Source organism: Aphelocoma coerulescens, chromosome 13 (assembly GCF_041296385.1).
Source record: "Aphelocoma coerulescens isolate FSJ_1873_10779 chromosome 13, UR_Acoe_1.0, whole genome shotgun sequence".
NCBI classification, from domain to species: domain Eukaryota; kingdom Metazoa; phylum Chordata; class Aves; order Passeriformes; family Corvidae; genus Aphelocoma; species Aphelocoma coerulescens.
This window is the reverse complement of record NC_091027.1, coordinates 6,741,137-6,763,741: the sequence shown is the minus strand read 5'-3', so window position 1 is coordinate 6,763,741 and position 22,605 is coordinate 6,741,137. Positions and strand designations below refer to the sequence as shown.

The window sequence follows — 22,605 nt, the reverse complement described above, 5'->3', positions numbered from 1 at the left end:
CCTCGACTCTTGTTCAGTCGGAAACTCTCCCAGAGTATGCTGCCTAAACTGAACCCAGCAGACCTTCTGCCACATTTCATTCCTGTGGGCTGAACATGAAACTTATCCCCATGGGCTGGACACGAAACCTGACAGGCTTGTCTTAATGTACCACATCCCTTCTAACACGAGCAGTGAGACAGACCTGGGTGGCTCGTGTGGGTCATTAACTCTGGACCGGAGTGTGTCTCCACATGCCGGCCAGCCCCCAGCAGCCTCCGAGGGCAGGGCAGGAGTAGAGCAGCTCATTTTCCCCCTCTCTGAGGAATGAAGGGAATTTTGTGTGCATGCAGGTTGGAGGCAGCCAGCCAGTAACTTGGATGTGGCCCTTGAGCTTATCTTGAAGTCAGGGAGGAAAAGCTGAAACGGTGTGATACCAGCACCCTGAAACGACATCTGTGTTCTGCGGATGGGGAGGAGGCTGGGGACAACCTCAGGCTTGACTGACTTTAAAAATCTGTCACAAAGGGTGTGTGCACACTGGGGGAAGGATGAAAAGGTTCTGTGTAGGAGCCATCAACCTGACACCCCAGCTACACCAAACACACAGCCTGGGCTGTACCCTTTGGACACCCCATCGTACTGATCCCGGGAAACAGCGGGAATGTGGGGCCCTGGTGGGAGCATCGCCGGGCGCATGGATCATCACAGGCACCCCGGGCGCGGGGATCTGAGCCCTCCCGCCGCGGGATTATCGCCCGGCCCACGGAGGGGGCGAGGAGCCGCCGGCTGCGCTGGGCAGGGCAGGTGGGGCAGGGGCAGCCCCAAACCCCGCGCTGCCCCCGGCACTGCGATCCGCGGCATCCCGGCCCAGCCCCGGCTCCGGCCGAGCCGCGGAGCCCCGCGCGGCCCCCGGGGCGGTGCTGGCGGGGGGCGGCGGGGGCGGTGCCTGCCCGGGCGGCGGGCGGGACGCGCCGAGCGGGGCCGGGCCGGCGGAGCGGGCGGCGGCGGCCTGGCAGAGGGGAGCGGAGAGGAGCGGAGCGGGCCCGGCGGCGGCAGGTACGGCCCGAGCGGGGCGGCGGCGCAGACAAAGGGCGGGCGGGGGAGCGGGCGGGCGGCAGCGCGGGCCGGGGCCGCCGGGCCTCGCACCGCCCCGGCCGGGCTGCGCCGGGAACCGGGCCCGGCGGCTCCTCCCGTCCCCCGGGAACGGCGTCTCTCCCCGCCCGTCCCCACGGCGGACCGGCCCGGTGCCCTCGGGAGGAGCCGGCCGGGTGGAGCGGGGGTCCGGCGGGGAGCCCCCCGCCCCGAGCCGTCCCGCGGCTCCGCCAGGCCGAGGGGGTCTCGCCGCATGGGGGTCGGAGGAGGCGGCGAGGCCGCGCGGTGCCCGGGGGTGCCCTCGCCCCGCCGCTGCCGGGCACCGCCGAGGAGCAGTCGAGGCCAAGCTGCAGCACGGCGCCAGGCGCGGGGTGCGAGGCCTGGGGCGTCCCCGCTGCCGAGGAGTGCGAGTGGTGGTAGCTAAAATCGCGCAGGACCGGAGCACCAGGGTAGCGCGGCCAGAGCCGGTCTGGAGGTGCACACCTTGTGCATGGCGCGGCTTGCCCAGCCTGGCGGGCGCTCCTGTGGAGCACCTCACCACCCTCTCTGGAAGAGGTCCTGGCATTTTCTCCGCCGCTGGTGAGCTCCTGGGCCTCTCGTACATAGCTGTGTATAATCTTCCCAAGTCGTTTGGGTTTGCCTTCACCACCACACAGGCAGGCTGTCCCCCGCAGATGGGGGCAGCCCCTGATTCCCGGCGGCACAGAAGGCACACCATCTTGGGCGACCTTTGGCATCACCTGGAAGGCTTTTCTCCCCATCGAGGCTGGTGCTCCCTCCCAGCACTGCAGTCACATCACAGCACCGGGATTCTCCCGTCTCGTGATCCCAGCCAGCTGCTGCCACAGCACACTATGGGGATGGTTGTCTTCCCACTAACGGTGGTGCTCACAGGATTGGGAAACCGGCACCTTGCAGTGCCCTTTTGTCACCGGCAGCCTTGGAACAGCAGCTCTTCCTGCAGCAAAGCAGCATCTTTGTTACTCACATCTCGAGATTTGTTTTTACTGGAGCTGGGCTGGTGAAGATGGGGAGGTGAGCAGCCTCATGCCTGCTCCCCTCGGCTGCACATGGGGACCAGGGCTGAGGAAGCTGTCCTTTTCCAAGTAAAACAACCAGGACAAATTCAATAGGAAATAAGTTCCTCTTCTGAGTGAACTTGCCGTGGGTGGAGAAGAAGGAAATTAAACAATAGAAAAAACGTGCAGGACTTGATATGGCCGGAAAATAAACCCCAATGCTGTTGGTCTCCGGCAGAATGGCCGGGCATCTTCCCTTTGCCTGTGTCAGTGCTCATTTTGGGCAAGGACAGTGAAGGCGAAACTCATGTTTCCCAGTGCCACTCCATGGCTGGGGCATCCATGTGTGGATATGGGGAAGCTAGGACCTCCCCATGCCACCCATCAGGGTCACCTTGCTCAGCCCCAGTACATGCCATGACACCCCACCAGCTGCAGCCCCCAAATTTGTCCCTTCCAACCTGGAGCTGCAGGCACAGGACACAGATGCTGATGGGGAAGCTCACACACACAAACCCTTTCCCAGTTCCTGTGCCTTTGGGAAACTGGTGGGTCTGGTATGATTTTGTTTGGATGGGGATGGAAAATCCATCCCAGGCAAACAGACTTTCCCTTACAGGTTGTTTTGGGTTTTTCCCCCCTTCCTGTGTGGCTCTGTCAGTACTGTAGAACAGGACATACTTAATGTGCTGTTGGTGGTTATTTAAACTGAAGGAAAAAGACACCTCATAAGTCAAAACCCAGGCTGGAATGAAGAGGGAATGATTAATATTTTCTTCAGTACAGTGCCATGCTGAAGTATGGCACAGCCGTGTGTGCCCCTGCTGCAGAGTGTCACCATCAGCACCTACCCCGTCTCCTTCCACAGGCTTTTATGAGCAGGTTTGCTTTTGGGATATCTCTGGGTGCTGGGCTGAGGATGGAGGGCTGTGGTCCCACCAAGTATCCAATCTTGGCCAGCTTTTGACTGCCTACTGGAGATGGAGCTGGTTCTTGGTTCTTTTGTGTGTGGGGCAGGGTCTTGGAGGGTTTCGCTTAAAAGGGTTTTTTTGTGTAATTCTGCCTTCAAGATGTACCTTAATGAGTTGTGTTTTTATTTTGGCTGTTGAGGTAGAGCCTGCCAGAATAAGGTTAGGACTCAAGACAAAGGAAGCAAGATATTAAGTTCCCAAGTCTTGTGTTTGCTTCATGGCATCAGAGGACAGGGGCTTCCAGTCTATCTCATTGATGTTTCCAACCATTCCAACTTCAGGACGTCATGACAGCCCTTGACTTCCTTGCGTGTTTCTGGCGGCATTGCTTTGTGCCATTGTCAAGTGTGTGTTGGTGATATTGGAACTTGACATGGGGAGTGGAGGGAAGGTGTGATGCTGCTTTCTTGGAGACCATCCTACAAACCTCGGGGGCTGAGACCACTCTCCAGGTGCCAGTGGGAGATGGTGCCCCCCGTGCCCGCTCTGTGCCTGTCCCCAGGTGTGGAGGAGCAGGGCAGCCCTCATGCCGGACCCGTGAAGGGCTGGATGAGTCACACCCTGCGGACATGGAGAGATGGCGGCCTGTAACTTATGATTCATGTTGTTTTCCTGCAAAAGCCACCGACTGTAATGGCAGAGCTTGCAGAAGACGAATCAATATCGAGCTGTAAATCCTGCGTGTGACTGTGGCTGGTGGCCAGGGGGCTGGGAGCACCTCGCTTCCCACGTCCTCCCCAAAACCAGCAGGACCTTGCTGCAGTCTTTTGCCCTGGGAAGGGGACAGAATCCTCTGCACTACCTTCAGGTGGTACAAGCCTTCCAAAAGGGGTTTATGAAGGTCGAGAGATCCATTAATGGGAGGTATCCCAAGAGGAACTGCCCTGGTATTTATGGTGGGCATACCCCAAGTTCAGCTCTGATGCTGATCTGGTCAAAGCTGTGGAAATGGAGATTGTCTTGGAGAGATCAAGGCTCTCTTCTAGGATTTCTGTCCTGTTGTCCTACTTCTGCTAGGGATCCCAAAATATCTTGGAATTTACATTCACTGGTGTAAAGGAGGGAAGAAGTGTTTCCAGTCTCTGAGCTTGGGCATGTTGAGGCTTGGATGTACAGTGAGGGGTGTCTGGCTCGGCTCCCTCTGCCACATGGGGAGATGTGTGTCTCACCCCATAGCTCTGGGTATGGTTAGGAAGGATGACAGCCCCCAGGATGTCCCTGCTCCATGGGGTAGCCTGATGCTCTCCTGGCTCTGCTTCCCATGCCTTGGCCTTGGCAAAACCCAGATACCATCTAGCTACTTGTCAGCACCCCACTGAGTATTCCCCTTCCTTCCCAACACCAGCTGCACCTTCACAGCCTTGTACAACCCTGCAACCCCAGGGCTTGGAGCTCTTAAAGAAAGGGGATGCATTAAAAAGTGTTAACTGCATAGTCCTGAAGTGCAGCTGCAAGTGCTGTCAGTGCCTGGACACATGGCTCAGGCCATTTTCAGTCTCCTCCATTGGCCTTGATCCATCCCTTGCTGTGCTGGTACGCTGCTGGTCTCGTGGATTTACATTGGAGAGTGGGATTGAGGCCAGGAGGGAAGGAGTCAGTGCAGGTGGAGCATGGCAGGTTGGTTCCTCGAGCATTTGCTTGCCTTGGAGCCCCTGCAGAGGAGAAGGAGAGGACAGGACTGATGCTGGAGCAGGTAAACCAAAGCAACAGACTTCCCATGGACATGCCATTTGGTTCTTGCAGCCTCAGACCTGGATCTGAAAATAGGGGAGGCAAGAGGCAGCAGCTGTGCTTGTTGGGGGCAAGTGTGGGCTTTGCCAGTGCTGTTCTAGGGGTGAAAACAAAACTAATCTTGCAAGTGTCCCCTGTGCTCTGTGCCTGTTCCTGCTCCCTGTGTTTTCCCTGGGCTGCTGAGCCTTGCAGCCTCTGGTACATTTTAAGGGTGACAAAGTTTGCATGCAGAGGTAATGTCTTTTATTAGCCTAACTAATACCTTTAGGAAAAAACAGATGTGCTCTTGGGCCTGAGGAATGCCTGCGTGGCCAGAATGTGTCGCTTTTTCCAACTGTGTCCATTGGTCTAATAAAAGATCTGACCTCCAGCCTGGCCCAGTCATGACCTTGGAGCATGCTGGCCCTGGAAGCGTCCTGCCTGTGCGTCAGCGTGTGCTGCCCAGCCCTTCCCAAAGGATCTGCCACCCCGGGAGCCATGGCGGGAGCACACCCACGTCACGGCAGGGACTGCTCTGACTTCTAATTCAATACTGGCTGCCAGCACCTGGCCCTGCGGGTGCTTTGGGCTCCTGGCAGCGCCTGTCCTGGCAGACTGCAGGGAAGTGGAGGTCAGAGGCAGCTCAGCAAAGCACTGGGGCATCAGGCAGGATGGATGTGGTCTGACAGTAGCATCCCAGGGAGCCCCTGGGAGGAGGCGGCGGCAGCTCCATCCTTGTAGGGACTTCTCTGGAATGTGGGCGCTGGTGGGGGTCGGTTGCTCTTTGTGAGCTGGTTCATGCTGTGATTTTATGGATTCTGCTTTGCAAAAGCGCTGGTTTGGGGCTGGGTTAGCACTCGCAGGGCAGCCTGTGGTCCCCAGAACAGCTGGCAGTTCTGTGGCAGGATGCCTCTGCTCTCAAGAAGCTGTCAAGAAAAGGAAGCAGCCGGCCAATGCCATGGGGCTCGCAGTGCTGCCGTGGCTGAGCACAGGGAATCGCTGCTGCTTCGAGGGTCTCTGAGATCCAGTGTCACCCTCACACTCATGGCAGGACCAGCATCTCTGCAGGAAAAGTGTGGCCAAGCCAATTGTCAGAGGCAGCAAAATGTGGCATCGAGGGGTTTTCAGTCTGTCTTTTTTTGGGTAGGAGTCCTTGTGCAACCTGCTTGTGAGAGGGCAGGCTGCCACTCCAGTGAAATATAAAAATGCATGTGAGATTATTTTCCCCTCGTCCTTTTTCTTTTTAAAATACTCAGGATTCAGGCCCCAGTTATCCAGAAAGGCTCTTGGGTGCTTGGAAAGCCACAGGAACCGACACGGCACATTTCGAAGCAGGAAAACCCAATTCATTGAGTGGATTTTTTCCCCCTGTGAACCCACTTAAAATTCATGGAGAGTTTTGTCGGTAAGAACCTGTTTCAATTAACAGACAAAAGAAACTCTCCTCGTTAAGCGCCTCTTTCAATTAAGGTTTGGGAGAATTCCCCAAGCTCTGCTCCAAGGCTGTTCCCAAGCATTCAAGGACAAAAAATACCTCTGAGGAGGAGTCATCTGTGAAGGGCTTCAGCTTTTTTGAGAGGGTTGCAGCGGCATAACCTGAACCATAACCTGGCTGTGGGGTGTTGGGGTGTTTTGTTGCGATGGTGTTGGGGATCATTGGTGCTGAGGGATCAGCTGCCCAACCCAGTGTCCCTGGGGCATAGGAAAGCTAATGGCTGCTGCTAATTGCTGGCCTAGTTTGTAGAGGAGACTGGTTTCATGTGGGTGTTGGGAGATGGAGAGGTGCTCTTCCAGATCAGGATGCTGAGGACAAGGAGGGTGGGAGCCACCAGTGCCCCAGGATCAGAAATGGGGTGACCTCTGCAAAGGCTTCCTCTGTACAGCCTCACTGACAGGGCTGGGGAAAGGGGTGGGAGATGGTGATTAGTAGGGACAGGACCTTGGGATGCGGGTTTAAGATGTGGAGTTTGCTAGAACTAGTCTTAGACACCCTCCAGCTGGGCTTGCCAGCTGCTCTGCCATGAAGAGTTTTAATCATGGCCTTCCAGAAACCTCACCCAGTTTATAGTGATTTGGATTTAAAAAAAAAATTATTCAGGTTTTTTCTCCCCTAAAAATTCAGCATATACATGTCACACACAGAACCTTGCTTTTCCATCCCTCTGCAGGCAGTGAACTGTTCTCATGATTGTTTTTTTGAAGAAAACCTGAGAAAAACATTACTTTTATCTCTCACAGTAAAACTGAAGTGCTAACAGGGCTTTCTGGGTGAAAAATTCCTCTTCCAGAGCTGGACACTTTGACTAAAAATAACTTTTTAAAAGTGAAAATTCTTAACCACTTTCACTGGGCTCATTGCTCATACTGGTTTCTTTCCCCTAGGAGCAGGAAGGGGGTGGGCAGCAGAGCCAGAGGTTTATTTCCAGAGGGGAGAGAGGTATCAAGGTGAAGCTTGGTTCAGCAATCCAGGTGAATGCTCCAACTGCTCATTTCAGGCCAGGCTCTATAAATCAGATCTTAAAAAAAAAGAGCTGAGAAGAAGGGAGGATTTTCCTGCTGAAGTCCTCCTGGGGTGGAAGTTCTCCAGACCTTATAAATCATGGATGAGTTTTCCCGATACTCCTTTGTGTTTGGTCGTATCCAGCCTGTGCATGAAGGGGAGAAGCCGAGCCAGGTGGGTTTGAAGTGGGAGCAGCATCAGGGACTGCCTGTCACTGCCTGTTTCAAGGTCAGCTGCTAGGGCTGCCACTGTCCATTTTTAACTTGGCACCTCTTGGGCACTGGTGGAAGGCTGGTGTCCTCAGGAAAGCAGCACTGGGAATCTCCCTCTCCCACAGCAGGGTGTTTTTCTCCCTGGTAGGTTGTAACTACTGTTTGCAAAGTGCTTAAACAGCCTGTGTAATCTACCACATAAGACCCTCCTTATCTGGCATTACCAAACCTCTGGCGAGTGGGTGATGGGGACAAGCTCCTTTCTGCTCCTCTGTGTCCTTCTCTGTGTTTTTCCCCTCTCTGCCTGCTCCTCATCCTTCTCCTGCTTTGAGAAAGTTTTGCTCAGTTTTTTTTCCTTCGCCCTCTCAGGCTCAGTTTAGAGGCATAGAAAGGCACAAAAATTAATTTCTGGGCATAGGCAGCGATATGGGATACACATCATAACGTCACCCCAAGACATCTGCCCAGACACCCTGGCTTTGCAGCTTGGCAGGAGGCAAATGGATGTCCATACAGATCACTCCTCTGTCCAAGTCTCTTGGGCCCATCCTAAGGCTCACCCAGGCTGTCAGGACATGGGGATCACGAGGAAAAACTCCTGATTTTGTAGTGGTTGAAGTTTTCATGCTGGGTTCCTCTTCCTGGGCTGCTGTAGCTTCATCTCCTGTGGTGCAGGGCTTGTGTCCCAGCTCCAGGAGCATGCTGGTGGGATCATCACACCACCACACACCACAGTAAAGGAGATCATCTCCTGATTGTGCCTTCTCTTGGTCAGTGGGTGCAGCCCTGGCTGGGGAGGGAGGAGATGGGGACAGGGACAGACAGTGGTCCTTTGCACCCTGAGATAGCTCTTTTCCCTTGCCAGTGCTTCCAGCTGTCTGCAGATGTTTCCAGTCGTAGCTGGGATCACTGTCATTTAGAGCTGATAAAGGTGGCGGTGCAGAGGTGGGTGTTTAAAGGCCATTTTTTCATGCCGATTACTTTTTCATTTTCAAAGCAACCTCCCCTGTCTTGAGCTTGCAGTTGTCTCTTGAATAATGTGATGGCATTAATCTTCTCTCTAAGGATGTGCTTAGCTCAGTGGTTTTAGATCTGTAGCCCTCTAAATATTACCAGTGAGTGAAGGGGATTCCCTCTAGAGGGAACTTAAACCTATTAATAATAATTTGGCTGCCTTTTGTGCATCTTTTACAGGTAGTGCTGATTCCCAGGGCTGCAGGGCACCAGTTGGTGATCACTGGGGATACTGGTGAGGGTGTGTGAGGTGTGGGAAAGACAAAAGGTGGGGTTGGATAAGCACTGTCTGCCTGCTGGGGGCCTGAGTTCCAGCCTGGCCAAATTTAGACCTTCCAGTAGCGTTTTGCCTTCAAGTGGGAGATGCAGCAGATGTGTAGGTGGGGCTGATCCATCCATATTCCCTGCAGTGGTTGGATAGGGGAAGTGTTGGAGTGAGCAGGAGTGATTGCAAATCGCTGAGCTGTGCAATGCAATTTAGCATCCTGCCTTTAAATCCTCCTCCATCCATGCTTAACCCCCAGGGCTGGCTTACAAGGAGAAGTGGAGCTGGCGTGGTGGTGACAAGGTGATTACCCAGCAGTGGTGGGTCTCTCCCTGCAATGATGAGGAGTGAGGAGCAGGGGTGCCCACCCAAAGGGTGCCAGCAGGAGAGGAGCAGGGTTACCCATCTGGCTGTGATGTTTGGGATGTGGCTTCATCTCTATGGGTTGAATGTTGGAGGTTTGGAAGCTACTAGAATCAGGGGCCAAGGTTCTTGAACAAAATCTTGGAGTGTCTTCTGCATGAAGGTGGATGGCTGCTTCTTCCCTTCAGCCTTTTCCAAACTGGTGCGAGGGAAATGTGTGAGCAATTTCTTACTCTGTCACACCTGTGGTTTTGAGCTCACCTTCCATCTCTGGGCCATGGGCTTGGGACAGTTGATTTATCCAACAGCTGGGACTTGTGAACTGCCTGATCTTCACTGCTTGCACCTGCAGCCAGACCTGTTCCACCCCCCAGTAAATCAGACCCTGCTGTGGTTGTCTTCTGGGATCACTGACCCTTCTTCCCTCTCCGCTGGATCTGATTGCACTTCCTTGCTTATATTTAATCCTCCCATTGCATCCCGGCAAAATCTCACTGGTATTTAAAGGAAGAGTGCTGTAAGCCACTAAAGGAGATTCCCTCTCATCTCATCTAGAGCCTCCCTGACTTTCTGGGGTGCAGTGGTTCCCCAGGGAGTATTTGTGGAAAATAACTGGGCAGGGAGAAACCACTGTCCCCAAACTGCACTGGGGGGTGGGTTTTGAAAAGCTGTTGAACCATTTTTCCCTTCCTCCTGCAGCTCTCTTAGATTTGAAGAAGCAAAGGTACTTTAGTAAAGCTGATAGTAAAGGGCTTCCCTGTCCCCTGTTGCGCTCCCTGCCCATCCTGGGGTCGGATCCAGCTCCGCAGGGTGCTCTGGGCTCCCAGCCACGCCGGGAAGCTGCTTGGATGCTGATTGTGTTTGTCAGGGCAGCCGGATTAAGAGCATGGTGGCTAAGCCTCCTCACTGAGCCTCCTCTCCAGCGGAGTCTGTTCCAGGGCATTGCTCAGAAACTCATGAGGAAAGAGCATTTTCCAGGGCCCTTTCTCCCGGGGTCTTTGATGTGTGGCTGTGGCTGAGCACCCACCTGGTGATGGGAGCCTGCCAGCTTCGTTTCTTGGGGCCTGAGGTCTTGTGTGTGGGACTCAGGCTGACATTTCCAGCTGGTGCCTTTTAAATAATCACTGTGGTTTTAAAAGGCACATGAGCAGCGTCTAAAAATCAGGTTAAAAGGAAGTTTGACCCCAGCTGTCACCTTGCCAGATCTTGTGGTTTTTTAAATTTTACCATCTTGTTTCCCTTTTTGTTTTAGAAAAGCTGTTGGTCTCAAGGACTTCTTTTGTGCTTTTGGTCATGAGCCTGCTTCCTTCCCCGGCAATGAGCTGTCAGCTCTCCCACCAGTGCCAGGGATGTGCAGGGGTCTGCTGGGCAGGATGCAGCCAGCACCCACTTGCATGGGGAAAGCCCTGGGCAGGAGCATCCCCACCCTGCAGCATTGTCCCAAAGCCCTTGGCATCCTCCCCATGGAGGGTTTGCTCTGGCAGTGAACCAGCAGAGCAGGATTCCTGCCTGCTTCCTGCCACACTGACAGGTGCCTGAGGCGGGATGCTGCCTGTCCCAGTCCCAGCTCACACCTGGCTGCTCCGGGGGTCCGGTGCTGGCCCCCTGCCCTGGGCAGGCTTTGACGTGGCAGCCTGGGGAGACTCAGCCGGCGTCTGGCCAGAGATGCTGTCTCCAAAGCCTGGTCATTAAGTACTGTAATTAAAAGCTCTTAGGAGAGAATGGGCTAATGAAGCGCCCTTGGAAGTGGCAGGTGATGTAGGTGCAGAGCCCTATTCCCTGTTTCATGGAGGGTGGTGCATGGATGGACACACGGTCCTGCCCATCAGGTGCTGGCTCTGGTGCTTGGCATCAAACCCACTGCTGCCATTTGCCCGCCTATCACTGTGGGAATGCAGCTGCCAGTACCCACTGCTCCTGGCAGATGAAAGAAACGGAGAAGGAGTGGGATGGCACAGCCAGGGTGCTGGATAATGCATTTCCAGCTCTCTGCATCCCTAGGGATTGTAAGCAGGCAGGGGAGCTTCCCTCTGCGCAAGCACATCCTTAAAATCAACAGACCTGGAGAGCAGCCCTGTCCCAAAACCCCAGCAGGGCTGTTCTGTTGTCCCAGAGATGCCGGAGGGGCTGAAGGTGTGAGGTGGAACAGGCAGGACACGCCTCGAGGGGTTGAGGAGAGAAGGTGCATCCTCTCTTGGTCATGCCTGGAGATCATCTATGTGCACAAAGATAAATTACAAGTCAATAAACCCAGGTGTTCCACACAGCTGGCAAGGGGAGTTGCTGATGTGTCATGGAGATGGTGAAGGAGGAGACAGTGGTGGAGGCTGGAAGGAGACTGGCTGCCAGCAGCACCTACCGAGGCCTGGCTGAAGCAGTGCCATGTCGGCAGGGTTGGGAAGCACTGCCTGGAGTGGGAGTTTCTGCTGGGAAGGGCAGGGATGACAGGATTACCCTGCCAAGCCCCAGCCTGTAATCCACAGTGCCGCTCAGTCGGCCACGTTTAATCCTGTTAGGAGCCCGGCTGGTGTCAGCAGGGAGGGTGCTCAGCCGCAGTGCTGAGCAGGACACAGGGAGCTCTCCCTGGGAGGAGCAGGGACTCCTGCCCTTGTCCCCAACAGTGGTAGGAGTTTGGGGACAGTGCTGCAAGCCACTTTTTTTCCTTAAACACATTAGCTGCATCAGTCTGTCCCCCAGGTGGCTTCACCTCCTGTCAAGCAGTGCTCATTGTTTTCCTTTTCTTTTTTCAAAAGAGCCTTTCACAGGGAAGGGAAGAATATTCCCAAGGTTGCTTTGGCTCCACGTGGACACTCCCACATGCCCATCTCGGTGACCTTGGCTGGCGGCTCCTGGCTCGGCCTTGAGCTGCCTGGCTGGCAGGCTGCCCATGTCGCTCCCTGCCAGCCGAGCTGGGCCATGGGGGGCTCAGACCTCCCCCCATTCTCCTTGGCACAGCGTGGCTCCCACTGGGCACAGGGAGGAATAGGGCTGCTTCTCCAGCTGCTTGAGGTACCAGAGATTCACAGGGGGCTGGGGGCTCCTCTCCATAGCACCTGGTGATGCACCTGCACTCCAGGTGCACCCACAGCCAGGATCCCATGGCTTGGCTGTGTGCTGCATTCCCACTCCATCCCCGGCGCTGTTGGGAGCTCACAGCGTTATTGTGGCAAGCCCTGGCATGCCAGCGAGCTCCTGAGGACTCTGCTGGGGCTGTCACACTGGCAGAAATAACAGTGGCAGCGTTGGCATCGTCCCTGCCCTCTCATCCCACCTCTCTCTCTCAGGGCGCTGTGTGGAGCCGGGGAACCAGGGATCCACCATGCCAACGTTCCCACCACGAACCATGCCGAAGCTGCCCGCCGCCCCCTCGCCCTGCTGAGGCCATGGAGCTGCTGCTGCCGTTGCTGCCATCACCACAGGAATTTCGGCTCGGCAAGGGGACTCTCGGTGCCTCTGCCATGGTGACATGAAGCAGACGGCGAGGGACGCCCGACTGCTGGAGGGGAGAGAGCCTGCACAGGCAGCCTGCTAGTATTTTAATTTATTAGTAGTATTCAATTTGATTTTACCTAATTTTTTATTGGTTGGTTAGTTGCTTCTTCCCCTCCCCGGGGCTCGTGAGGGGAGGGGGTGGGCAGGGGAGAGGGGCCCCACCTCACCCAGCGGATGCAAGGATGACTGTGCTGGCCAGGGCCCGGCGCGGTATCTGGCAGCTCTCTCCGCAGGTGGTGTTGCTCCTGCTCTTTGCCTTCTGCCTGCTCAGTGTTTTCGTCTCTGCTTATTATTTATATGGGTGGAAAAGGGGCTTGGAGCCCTCTGGGGACGTGGCGGGGCCGGACTGCGACGAGCCCAAGGTTGCCCCTTCCCGTTTGCTGCCACTGAAGACCCTCAAGGTGGCCGACTCCTCCCGCACAGACCCCTTGGTGCTGGTCTTCGTGGAGAGCCTCTACTCCCAGCTGGGCCAGGAGATTGTGGCCATTTTGGAGTCGAGTCGCTTCAAATACAGGACAGAGATTGCCCCGGGGAAGGGGGACATGCCCACGCTGACCGACAAGGACCGGGGACGCTTTGCCCTCATCATCTACGAGAACATCCTCAAGTATGTCAACCTGGATGCCTGGAACCGGGAGCTGCTGGACAAGTACTGCGTGGAGTACGGCGTGGGCATCATCGGCTTCTTCAAGGTAAGGGGGTACACGGGACAAACCAAGATCCCACTGCCAGGTTGGGTGTCAGCCCTGGTGTCCTGCTGCCCCACAGGGACTTTGCCCTCCCCATGCTTTCTGCAAGCAGCATGAAATTGGTGTGGGGCACAAGCTTCTAGCAGAGGGCACCATCTTAGCTCTCTCCCTTTGGAAGGGCTGTGTGGCCTTTGGAGGTTTTGAGGGAAAAACCACACTTCTGGGATCAGTCCAGTTGTTTTTAGCACGTGTTTTCCAGCAGTGACCCTTGCTGGGGTTTGCCAAAAGCATGAATAGGTATTTTGCTCTGCAGCCCTTCTCCTGCCAAGGGCTCCCAGCCATGGGACACTTTGCACATAGGACATGAGCAGGATTGAGTGTGTGAGGGGGATGAGGGCACCCCATGCTCCAGAGAGGAAGCGGGGGGAAGCCAGAACCCAGTTCTCCGGGGGCGGTGAGCTACTGCCTCTGTTGCCATGGCTGTTAGTGTTCCTTGTGAGCCCCTGCCTTGTTTCAGTGTCCCATCTCCTCTAGCTCCCATTTTCCCCATGCAGGCCAACGAGAACAGCCTTCTGAGTGCCCAGCTGAAGGGCTTCCCACTCTTCCTCCACTCCAACCTGGCGCTGAAGGACTGCAGCATCAACCCCAAGTCGCCCCTGCTCTACATCACATGCCCCAGTGAGGTGGAGAAGGGTGTGCTCCCCGGGGAGGACTGGACTGTCTTCCAGTCCAACCACTCCACCTACGAGCCTGTCCTCCTGGCCAAGACCAAGTCGGCCGAGTCCATCCCGCACATGAGCGTGGACGCTGCACTGCACACCACTGTGATGCAGGACCTGGGCCTCCACGATGGCATCCAGAGGGTGCTTTTCGGCAACAACCTCAACTTCTGGCTGCACAAGTTGGTCTTTGTGGACTCTGTCTCCTTCCTGACGGGCAAGAGGTTGTCCCTGCCCCTTGACCGCTACATCCTGGTGGACATCGATGACATCTTTGTGGGCAAGGAGGGCACACGCATGAAGGTGGAAGATGTCAAGGTGCGTCTGTGCTCTCCTGGCTGGGTGGGCAAAGCTGGACACTTGTGCTTGCTCAGGGATGCTCCAGAGATGAACCTTCCTGCCCTCAGAGCCTCCCCTGTCCCTCTGGGAGCCACTCTGCAGAGCTCTCAGGGACACTGGTGCTTGCCCTGATGTGGCACCTGTCCCTGAGGCCATGAGCTGAGGACATCTTGCTTTCTCTTCCCTCCTCCCAGGCACTGTTTGACACACAGAACGAGCTGCGCACCCACATCCCGAACTTCACCTTCAACCTGGGATACTCAGGGAAATTCTTCCACACAGGTGAGGAGGGCAAGGGCACCACTTCTCCTGTGGGTGCCGTACAGCTGGTGCTGGGGCACCAATTGGTGCTCAAAGAGGGTACTCTCGGGGCTGCAGGAGGGTCCTTAGGCATCCCACCCTATTCTTCCATCACCTGGCCACCAAGAGGGGCTGCCCCTCCCTCTGCCCCAGCTGCTCACACAGCTCTCCATGCTCGGTGGTGACAGCAAGTGTCGTGCCACAGGTACTGATGCTGAGGATGAAGGTGATGACCTGCTGCTGTCCTACGTGAAGGAGTTCTGGTGGTTCCCCCACATGTGGAGCCACATGCAGCCTCACCTCTTCCACAACCAGTCAGTTCTCGCCGAGCAGATGACCTTAAACAAGAAATTCGCTGTCGTGAGTAAGATGCTGCCAGTGGGGTTGCTTGTGGTGAGGGGAGGATGGTAGAAGAGGAGCAAAGAAGATTCCCAGGGAAAAGCCCCTGCTTGCTGGAGCAGAGAGACCTGGTGACATTAAGTCATGTCCCTCATGTTGCAGCTCTGTGGGTAAATCCATTTATGCTCTAGTACCTAGAGCCAAAGGATTTATCTGCAGCAGCCAACTTGTTCCTGTGGCAGTGAACTGCCCCAGTGGCTGTTCAAGGGGAGACCCTGTCTGTGCCTTGCAGCTGTGCCCACCTGGCTTGGCACCGTGGGGATGCAGAGGGTGCAGCCCATGGGGATGCTTAGCCTGGCACCGTGTGAATCTGTGCTGGGTGATGATGTGGGATCCTGGAGCGGTGGCTGTGCCGGGAGGCTCCGGCTGATGGAAACTCCCTCTACAGGCCGAACTGGCAGGGACATGTTTGGTTGTAAAGGCAGGCTGTGACCTTCAGCTTGCTCAGGGGTTCTCTGTCCTTTTGGGTTGTCCTTTGTGTTGCACTGGCACCAGTTCATGCTGTGATTGATCAACAGCTGTCTTGAATCCAAACTGCCAGACTTATTAATAATTGGATCCTTTGGCCGAAGAGAGAGGGATCTTCAAACTAACTTGAATTTATTATCTGATAATTACAAGTGCTTAATTAGACCAGACCTTTCCTACTTAGGATGGGCAGTGTTCCAGCCCAGAATTTCCAGGCTGTTTTGTATCTACTGATATAAACCGCTCTGCAGTCCTATATAACTGTATCTCCTCATTCTTCACAGAACAGCTTGGCTGTGGCTGTTCTGTGGGTGACAGCAGAGGACAGGGATGAGGATGGTCTGAGTGAAGCAGAGGAGTGGGTGTCCACCCAGCATGGCTGTTCCTGGGCTCCCTTTTGTGGAGACAGTCAGGCTTAGGAGAGGATGCAGAGCCCTTCCCTGGTTGCTCTCCAGAGGCACAACTAGACAGTTTGTAACTGGGAATGGAGAGGGATTGGTTTGTGATTTTGGGGTCTCCACAGTCACCCATTCCCCACTCTCTTCTCTGCAGGAGCATGGCATCCCCACTGACATGGGGTACGCTGTGGCCCCCCACCACTCGGGCGTGTACCCCGTCCATGTGCAGCTGTACGAGGCTTGGAAGCAGGTTTGGTCCATCAGAGTGACGAGCACAGAGGAATATCCGCACCTGAAACCCGCTCGCTACCGCCGCGGCTTCATCCACAATGGCATCATGGTGGGTGCCCAGCTCTGTCTCTGGTGCTTCTCTTCTCCTGCCTCCCCCAGCAAAACCAGAACCTCGGCAGGTGGTTTCTGCTCAGCTCCAGTTTGAGGGGGTTGTTCCCTCTTGCTCATCCTGCATGGGTGAAGCTTGTATGAGGACAGTTTTTGGCTTTTCCATCTGTTCACATCCTTCCCTTCTGTGTATGTTTTCAAGTCAAGGATGGTGAGGAGTAGTGTAACTGGTCCTGACCTCTGAAGGGTTGAGGTCTGGTTCCCTCCTTTTGTTGGGAAGGGAAGGAGATCCAGCTCTGGAAGCCTGGAGACCATGGGGCCATTTCATTGCCCTGGCTCCTCTGCCTGTTCCATCCATATCTTTTTTCCTGCCCCAGGTGCTTCCCCGGCAAACCTGTGGCCTCTTCACGCACACTATTTTCTACAATGAATACCCTGGTGGCTCCAGTGAGCTGGACAAAATCATCAATGGGGGTGAACTGTTCCTGACTGTGCTCCTGAACCCTGTAAGTACTGCCCGGGGAGAGACAGACAGGTGTCCTGCAGAGCTGTCCTGGCACTGCTGTGGGAGATGTCCCCAGTGTCCTCAGCCAGGGTGGGATGAGATGCATGAGATGGTTGCTGGGTGAAGCTCCTCTAACCCCTGCTCTGTCCTCTCAGATCAGCATCTTCATGACCCATCTGTCCAATTACGGCAACGACCGCCTGGGCTTGTACACCTTCAAGCACCTGGTCCGCTTCCTCAACTCCTGGACCAACTTGAAGCTGCAGACCTTGCCCCCAGTGCAGCTGGCACAGAAATACTTCCAGATCTTTTCCGAGGAGAAGGACCCGCTGTGGCAGGTACCCCTGTGCCTTTAGTAGGGGGAGTGACCCTGTTTGTTGTGCTGGGAGAGGGTAGTGGGGTGTAGCTGGCCCTGCTCTGAACCTCAGGTAGCTTCCAACCTGGATTTCCCTCTGATTCCCTGGGTAAGCAGTGGGAAGAGAGGTTTTTCACCTCTCGCTGGTTCTGCAGGCAGTGCCAGGAAGGGGTTTGCCCTGTAGACCTGGAGATAAGCCTGGTCTTTGTCCTGCCTGCCAAGCAGGGTGGCCTCCCCGTGTGTCTGCTCAGGGTGGAGGGGCTGAGCAGTGGTGTGGGGTCCCATCCAGGCTGCTCTGTCTCTGATCCTCCACGCTGTGTTTCAGGATCCCTGTGAAGACAAACGGCACAAGGACATTTGGTCCAAAGAAAAGACCTGTGACCGATTCCCGAAGCTTCTCATCATCGGGCCTCAAAAAACAGGTGCTTCCCTTCACCTTCAGTGCTGGGAGCATGCTGGGAGGCTTGACAGGACTCCCACACTCCCAAAGAGCTTCTCTCAGCCCTCCTGCCCTGAAGCAGAGCTTGGAGGGAGATTTGGCCCATGTCAACTCTATCTGTCTGTCCAAAGGAACAACTGCCCTTTATCTCTTCCTGGGGATGCACCCGGACCTGAGCAGCAACTATCCCAGCTCAGAGACCTTCGAGGAGATACAGTTCTTCAATGGACACAACTATCACAAGGGCATCGACTGGTGGGTCTCTGCATTGTGGGGACTGTGCTGGGAGTGCCAATAACTTTGGGAAGGGGAGCAGTGGTGCTGTGGGATTTCCCTTCTGAGTGTCTGAGGTGTTACCTGTGAGAGCGGTGCTGGGGACATCTTGTGGTGCCTGTCTGCCAGCCTCACGCTATGCCTCCCCCAGGTACATGGAATTCTTCCCCATCCCCTCCAACACCACCTCTGACTTCTACTTTGAGAAAAGTGCCAACTACTTTGACTCTGAAGTGGCTCCCCGGCGAGCTGCAGCCCTGCTGTCCAAGGCCAAAATCATCACCATCCTCATCAACCCTGCAGATCGAGCCTACTCCTGGTATCAGGTGAGCCTCTGCCTCTCCCCTGGATGGCGCAGTCTTGTGGGATGGTGAGCTTGGTTTGGGATGTGGGGTGAATGTGGATGCCACGCTAGTTGGTGGAACATGTGATGCGTGAGGACACATCCTGGTGGCCTGGAAGCCACTGCACCTCGTGGGCAGCCCAGGATTTGGGTTACCCTGGGGACAAACCTGCCTTGTTCCTGCCTGACAGCACCAGCGAGCTCACGATGACCCGGTTGCCCTGAAATACACCTTCCACGAGGTGATCACAGCGGGGCCCGAGGCCGCCCCGAAGCTGCGGACCCTGCAGAACCGCTGCCTGGTGCCGGGCTGGTACGCCACCCACATCGAGCGCTGGCTCAACAGCTACCACGCCAACCAGGTAGGGATGGGAGCACCCCAGTCCTGCAGTGGCAGCAGCTGGGGAGAGCCCTCATGCAAGCAGGGATGTGGGGGAAAGAGCTCTTGGATCCGAGGTCCGCTGTGGAGTTGCTCCCGTGGGAGCTGTTTTTCTTGCAACCTAAAAAACCATGGGGAGAGAAGTAAAATTACTTGGAGAGGGGGCACAGGGGAGGTGCTGTGCTAGAAGGGGACCTGATGATGGATAACATACGAAGATGTCCTTGTGTGGGTTGTCACAGCAGGGTTGAAAGGGAGTGGGGGCGGAGGGCTGTGGGTGGCTCTGTGGGGTCACCGTCTTGGCCACAGACCCCCCTGGGGCTGCCCTGTCTAGTGTCACCACGGCATCGAACAGGACAAAAATAGCAGGTGAAGCTGCCCATAGTTCAAGCCATCTGCAGGGAAAATGGGAGCTGGATGCCAGCCCTGCTGTGACCCGCACAGTGCAGCACTGCTGGAGAGTATGGGATCAATCCCTGAATGATTTTTCCGCTGTCGATTAACCTCATGAAGTTTTACTAGTTGCCTGCTGCTAGTGTAATTGCTGTGTTGCAATTCCAGCTGCCTGTGGGTTGGGTAGCCCTGAGCAGAAGCTCTGATGTTGTCCTGGTGGGTCCTGGCCCTGGCTTTTAGTTGCATTTTATTTTCCTACATCCAGTGTAAGGGAGCACCAGGGCACATTGATATTTAGTGGAGGCCCTTGTGCAGGCTGGTGGCAGATTTGGCTCTGAGATGTCTGAAGGTATGGTAAAGGTGTCCTCTTGCCTTAGGAGAGCAGGGCTGGGAGCCAGTGACACCTCACCACCCTGCCTTGCTCCTTGCAGATCCTGGTGCTGGATGGCAAGCTGCTCCGAACGGAACCCGCCAAAGTGATGGAGACAGTCCAGAAATTCCTTGGTGTGACCAACTTCATCGATTATCACAAGACCCTGGCGTGAGTCCTTCCCCCAACTTCTTCCTCCACCCTGCCATGGCTCCCATGCAGTGGGTTGGCCAGGGGACACCCAGCACTGCCCCAGAGCAGCCCCCAGCCCTGGGCCTCTCTACAGAGCTGCTGTTGATTTTGATGAGGCCAGGCTTTTTCCTGAGACCTATCCAGACACCACAGTGGGGTCACTCCAGGCAGCCCAAGAGCAGCCCTGGGCTCCTGGAGCAGAGTTCAGGAGTGCATTTGTGGCACAGATGATGGTATTGAGCCCTGGCATTCCATCTCCTTGTACATGCTTGAGAGCAGCTGCTGGCTGTGTGGTACCTCTGCAGGTGTCATCTTGCTCTGAGCCTTCCATTAAACCCCACTCTGAGAAGCCTCTAGAGCTCCTAGAGAAATAGTAATTTACCTCTGCCAGGGCTTGCCCATATGTATGTCCACCCACATGCTGTGGGGCACTTGAGGGCATCCACGGACAAAAGTGCCACAGAAAATGGTAGTTAAACCCAGGTGGACTCTGTGCTCCCTCAGTAGGGCAATGAATGAGGCTTGGTGGACTGCTTATTGCACAGCTGTAGGGGAACCTGTTGTACCAGGGGGTTGATGACAAGATGTTAGCTGGGCTGTGGGTTCCAGAGGTGGAGAAGTGCCCTATGGGACTTTCTGGGCAGGATGTCCATGGAAGGTGTGAGGTGGGTAAGAGGGTTGAGGCAGAGCTCTTGCTTTGCAGGTTTGATCCAAAGAAAGGATTCTGGTGTCAGCTTCTGGATGGAGGGAAAACAAAATGCTTGGGAAAGAGCAAAGGGAGGAAGTACCCTGAGATGGATTCAGATGTGAGTATGCAGAAAGCCTCCTGGGCTGGTCCTGAGCAGGGCTGTGCTGGGCTGGCGGGCTCTGAGCTGGTCCCCCTGACGCTCCTCTTTGCTCTCCTGTTGCAGTCACGCGCCTTCCTGCGGGACTATTACAGGGACCATAACATAGAGCTCTCCAAGCTCCTGTACAAAATGGGGCAGACATTGCCCACCTGGCTGCGAGAGGAGCTGCAGAGCACCAGGTAGTTGCTACTGCTGCCACCCCCCAGCAGTACCTGAGCGGGGCTGACCCTGTGCCAGCAGGACCTTCTCAGCAATACCGAGCCTTGGAGGGGACCCCAGGAGCGCACAGCGTCACTGGAGGCTTGGAGGGGACCCCCAGGAGCGTATGGCTGCACCAGAGGCTTGGAGGGGACCCCCAGGAGCACAGGGCTCCACTGGAGGCTGCCTGAGCAGTGATCTGACTCTGCAATCCCTGTGCTCCCACCTCTCCACCTGCCCCACACCTGTATCTCTTTCATTTTATTTTTCCTTTTTAATTCCTGGTCCCTTCCTGCCCTGATCTGGCATAGGGAAGTGGCACAAATTTCCCCCTTTCTCTGCTCAAAATGGGTTCCAACTGCCTTGGGCCCGAGGGCAGCACCAGAGCTGTCCCTCACCTCCTGGTCTGAGGGTGGTCCTGGTCCAGCCATTCTGGGTGCACTGGTGGTGACTTCGCTGAGCTGGAGCAGAGGGATGGAGCTGGTGGAGACCCAAAGCACAGAGGAGCCCAGACCCACTCCTGCCATCAGCCCCATGGCAGGAGACAGGAGAGTTTGCTGGATTCCCCCAATACCTACTTGGAAAAGCTGAGAACAAGGTGGATTTTTCTTTCAAAGACTGGGGCACAATTTCTATTGTCATCTCTCTTGTCATTTTCAAGCTCCTCAACCTCTGGCTCCCCCTCCATGGGCAGCATGGTGGGACTGTGGCCTAGCAGGAGAAGGGGCTGGCATGCTGGTCTGGGCATACTGGTCCCAGTATGCTCATGACTCCCAGGCCCATCCTGCAATCTTGTACACATGTGGTGTTTCCTGTGGTAAAGCCGAGTGGTGCTCGGCACACCCTGGCATGGAGGAGAGCTCGGGGACAGAACAGACATTGGGATAACGGCAATCAGAAGGATGCTGAGAACTTCAAACCTCTTGAATATTAAAAATGAAAGTATTTTAATAATGTTGGGTTTTATGGGGGTGGGGGGGGGTGTTCATTTGGTTCCCATTTTGCAGGGAGGTGTTTTTCTTCAGTGCCAGAATTTGTACCTAAACCCCGAGGGTTTTACGTGGTCTCTTTGGTTGTTACACGTGACGTGGACAAAGGTCAGTGTGGAAACAGGAAGGTTTCCCAGTGGGAGACACATCTTTGTACTGGTGGTGCCATACAGAGCTGCAGCCCCTCCCACGCCCTGGGAACTGTTGGCAGACGAGAGTGAGCCATCACGGGTTTACCGGGAAAAGGGCCCACATTTCCCCTTGGATGGCAGGATGTGGGATGGCAGCCGTTCTGCCCAAGGGGGATGCAGTGCCCAGGATGCTGCCGGAGTGGGGCCAGGGCAGTGGGGTGAACGTGTTTCACTCGCCATGTGAGGGGCCCCGCTGGCAGCAGGGTTCCCACCTGGATGTTTCAGCCCCAGCCCCTGTAGCTGCACATGGGGCCCTGGGGGCTGTGCTGGGGGAGGCTCCCAAGCACTGATGTAAGGTCCTGTTGAACCGACTGCTAATAAATGGGGGGCTCTGGTTTTACTTTCTGGTTGTTGCTTGTGTCTTTCCTTGCCGGCATGATCCAGTCCTGCCCCTGGGGGTTCTGGCCGCCTTTGGGCCCATCTCTGGGGGGGTTAGGAAGGGGGTATGTGGGAGCAGCTCTCCATGCACGAGGTGGCAGCAGCTCTCTAGTCCTGGATCCATCCCCGCTGCACAGCGCCCACAGCCTTCTCTTCCCGGGACAGCATCCAGCACCGACTGCCTTAGCACCGGGGCAGGCATTTGGGGGGCCGGGGGATCCCTGCTTACCTTCTCCCCCCTGCCCCATTATCCAGTCCCTGCCTGCCCGAGCCTGCCCGCCTGTCTGCTGCCTCCCCACCGCCTTCCGCTGCCCGGCCCCTGCGAAGCGCTGCAGGAAACGAAGACAGAGCCTAATTAATCCCAGACGGGTTTGTTTGAACCTGTCGGAGTGACAAACGATGTGTGGTGCCGAAGGAGCCGCCAGATGGAGGAGAGAGGACTGCAGGGGAAGAACCGGGGGGAACCATGGAGCTGCTTGCC

The 22,605-nt window shown here is 55.8% G+C and overlaps 1 protein-coding gene across 2 annotated transcripts; it reads left to right on the top strand.

Annotated features, from left to right (window-relative positions):
- Positions 1-962: 962 nt before the first annotated feature.
- Positions 963-22,086, top strand: NDST1 (N-deacetylase and N-sulfotransferase 1). Of its 2 annotated transcripts, none has more exons than XM_069028864.1 (15): positions 963-1,038; positions 12,413-13,312; positions 13,864-14,346; positions 14,562-14,649; positions 14,873-15,027; positions 16,087-16,272; positions 16,649-16,777; positions 16,932-17,114; positions 17,457-17,553; positions 17,702-17,825; positions 17,995-18,169; positions 18,378-18,548; positions 19,390-19,499; positions 20,224-20,326; positions 20,432-22,086. In XM_069028864.1, the coding sequence occupies exons 2-15, from the start codon at positions 12,803-12,805 to the stop codon at positions 20,549-20,551; spliced, it is 2,634 nt and encodes an 877-aa protein (XP_068884965.1). In that variant the 5' UTR covers positions 963-1,038; positions 12,413-12,802; the 3' UTR covers positions 20,552-22,086. The 2 variants fall into 2 exon arrangements, with proteins under 2 accessions (XP_068884965.1, XP_068884966.1); XM_069028865.1 differs by lacking the exon at positions 963-1,038 and adding an exon at positions 12,074-12,137.
- Positions 22,087-22,605: the final 519 nt, after the last annotated feature.

What these genes read in the sequence shown, in the direction of transcription:
- NDST1 (XM_069028864.1), top strand. Translation starts at nt 12,803, where the DNA reads ATGACTGTGCTGGCCAGGGCCCGGCGCGGTATCTGGCAGCTCTCTCCG. An exon ending in AGGGAAATTCTTCCACACAG is followed by an intron (nt 14,650 to 14,872) that starts GTGAGGAGGGCA and finishes GTCGTGCCACAG; the next exon opens with GTACTGATGCTGAGGATGAA. An exon ending in TATCACAAGGGCATCGACTG is followed by an intron (nt 17,826 to 17,994) that starts GTGGGTCTCTGC and finishes TGCCTCCCCCAG; the next exon opens with GTACATGGAATTCTTCCCCA.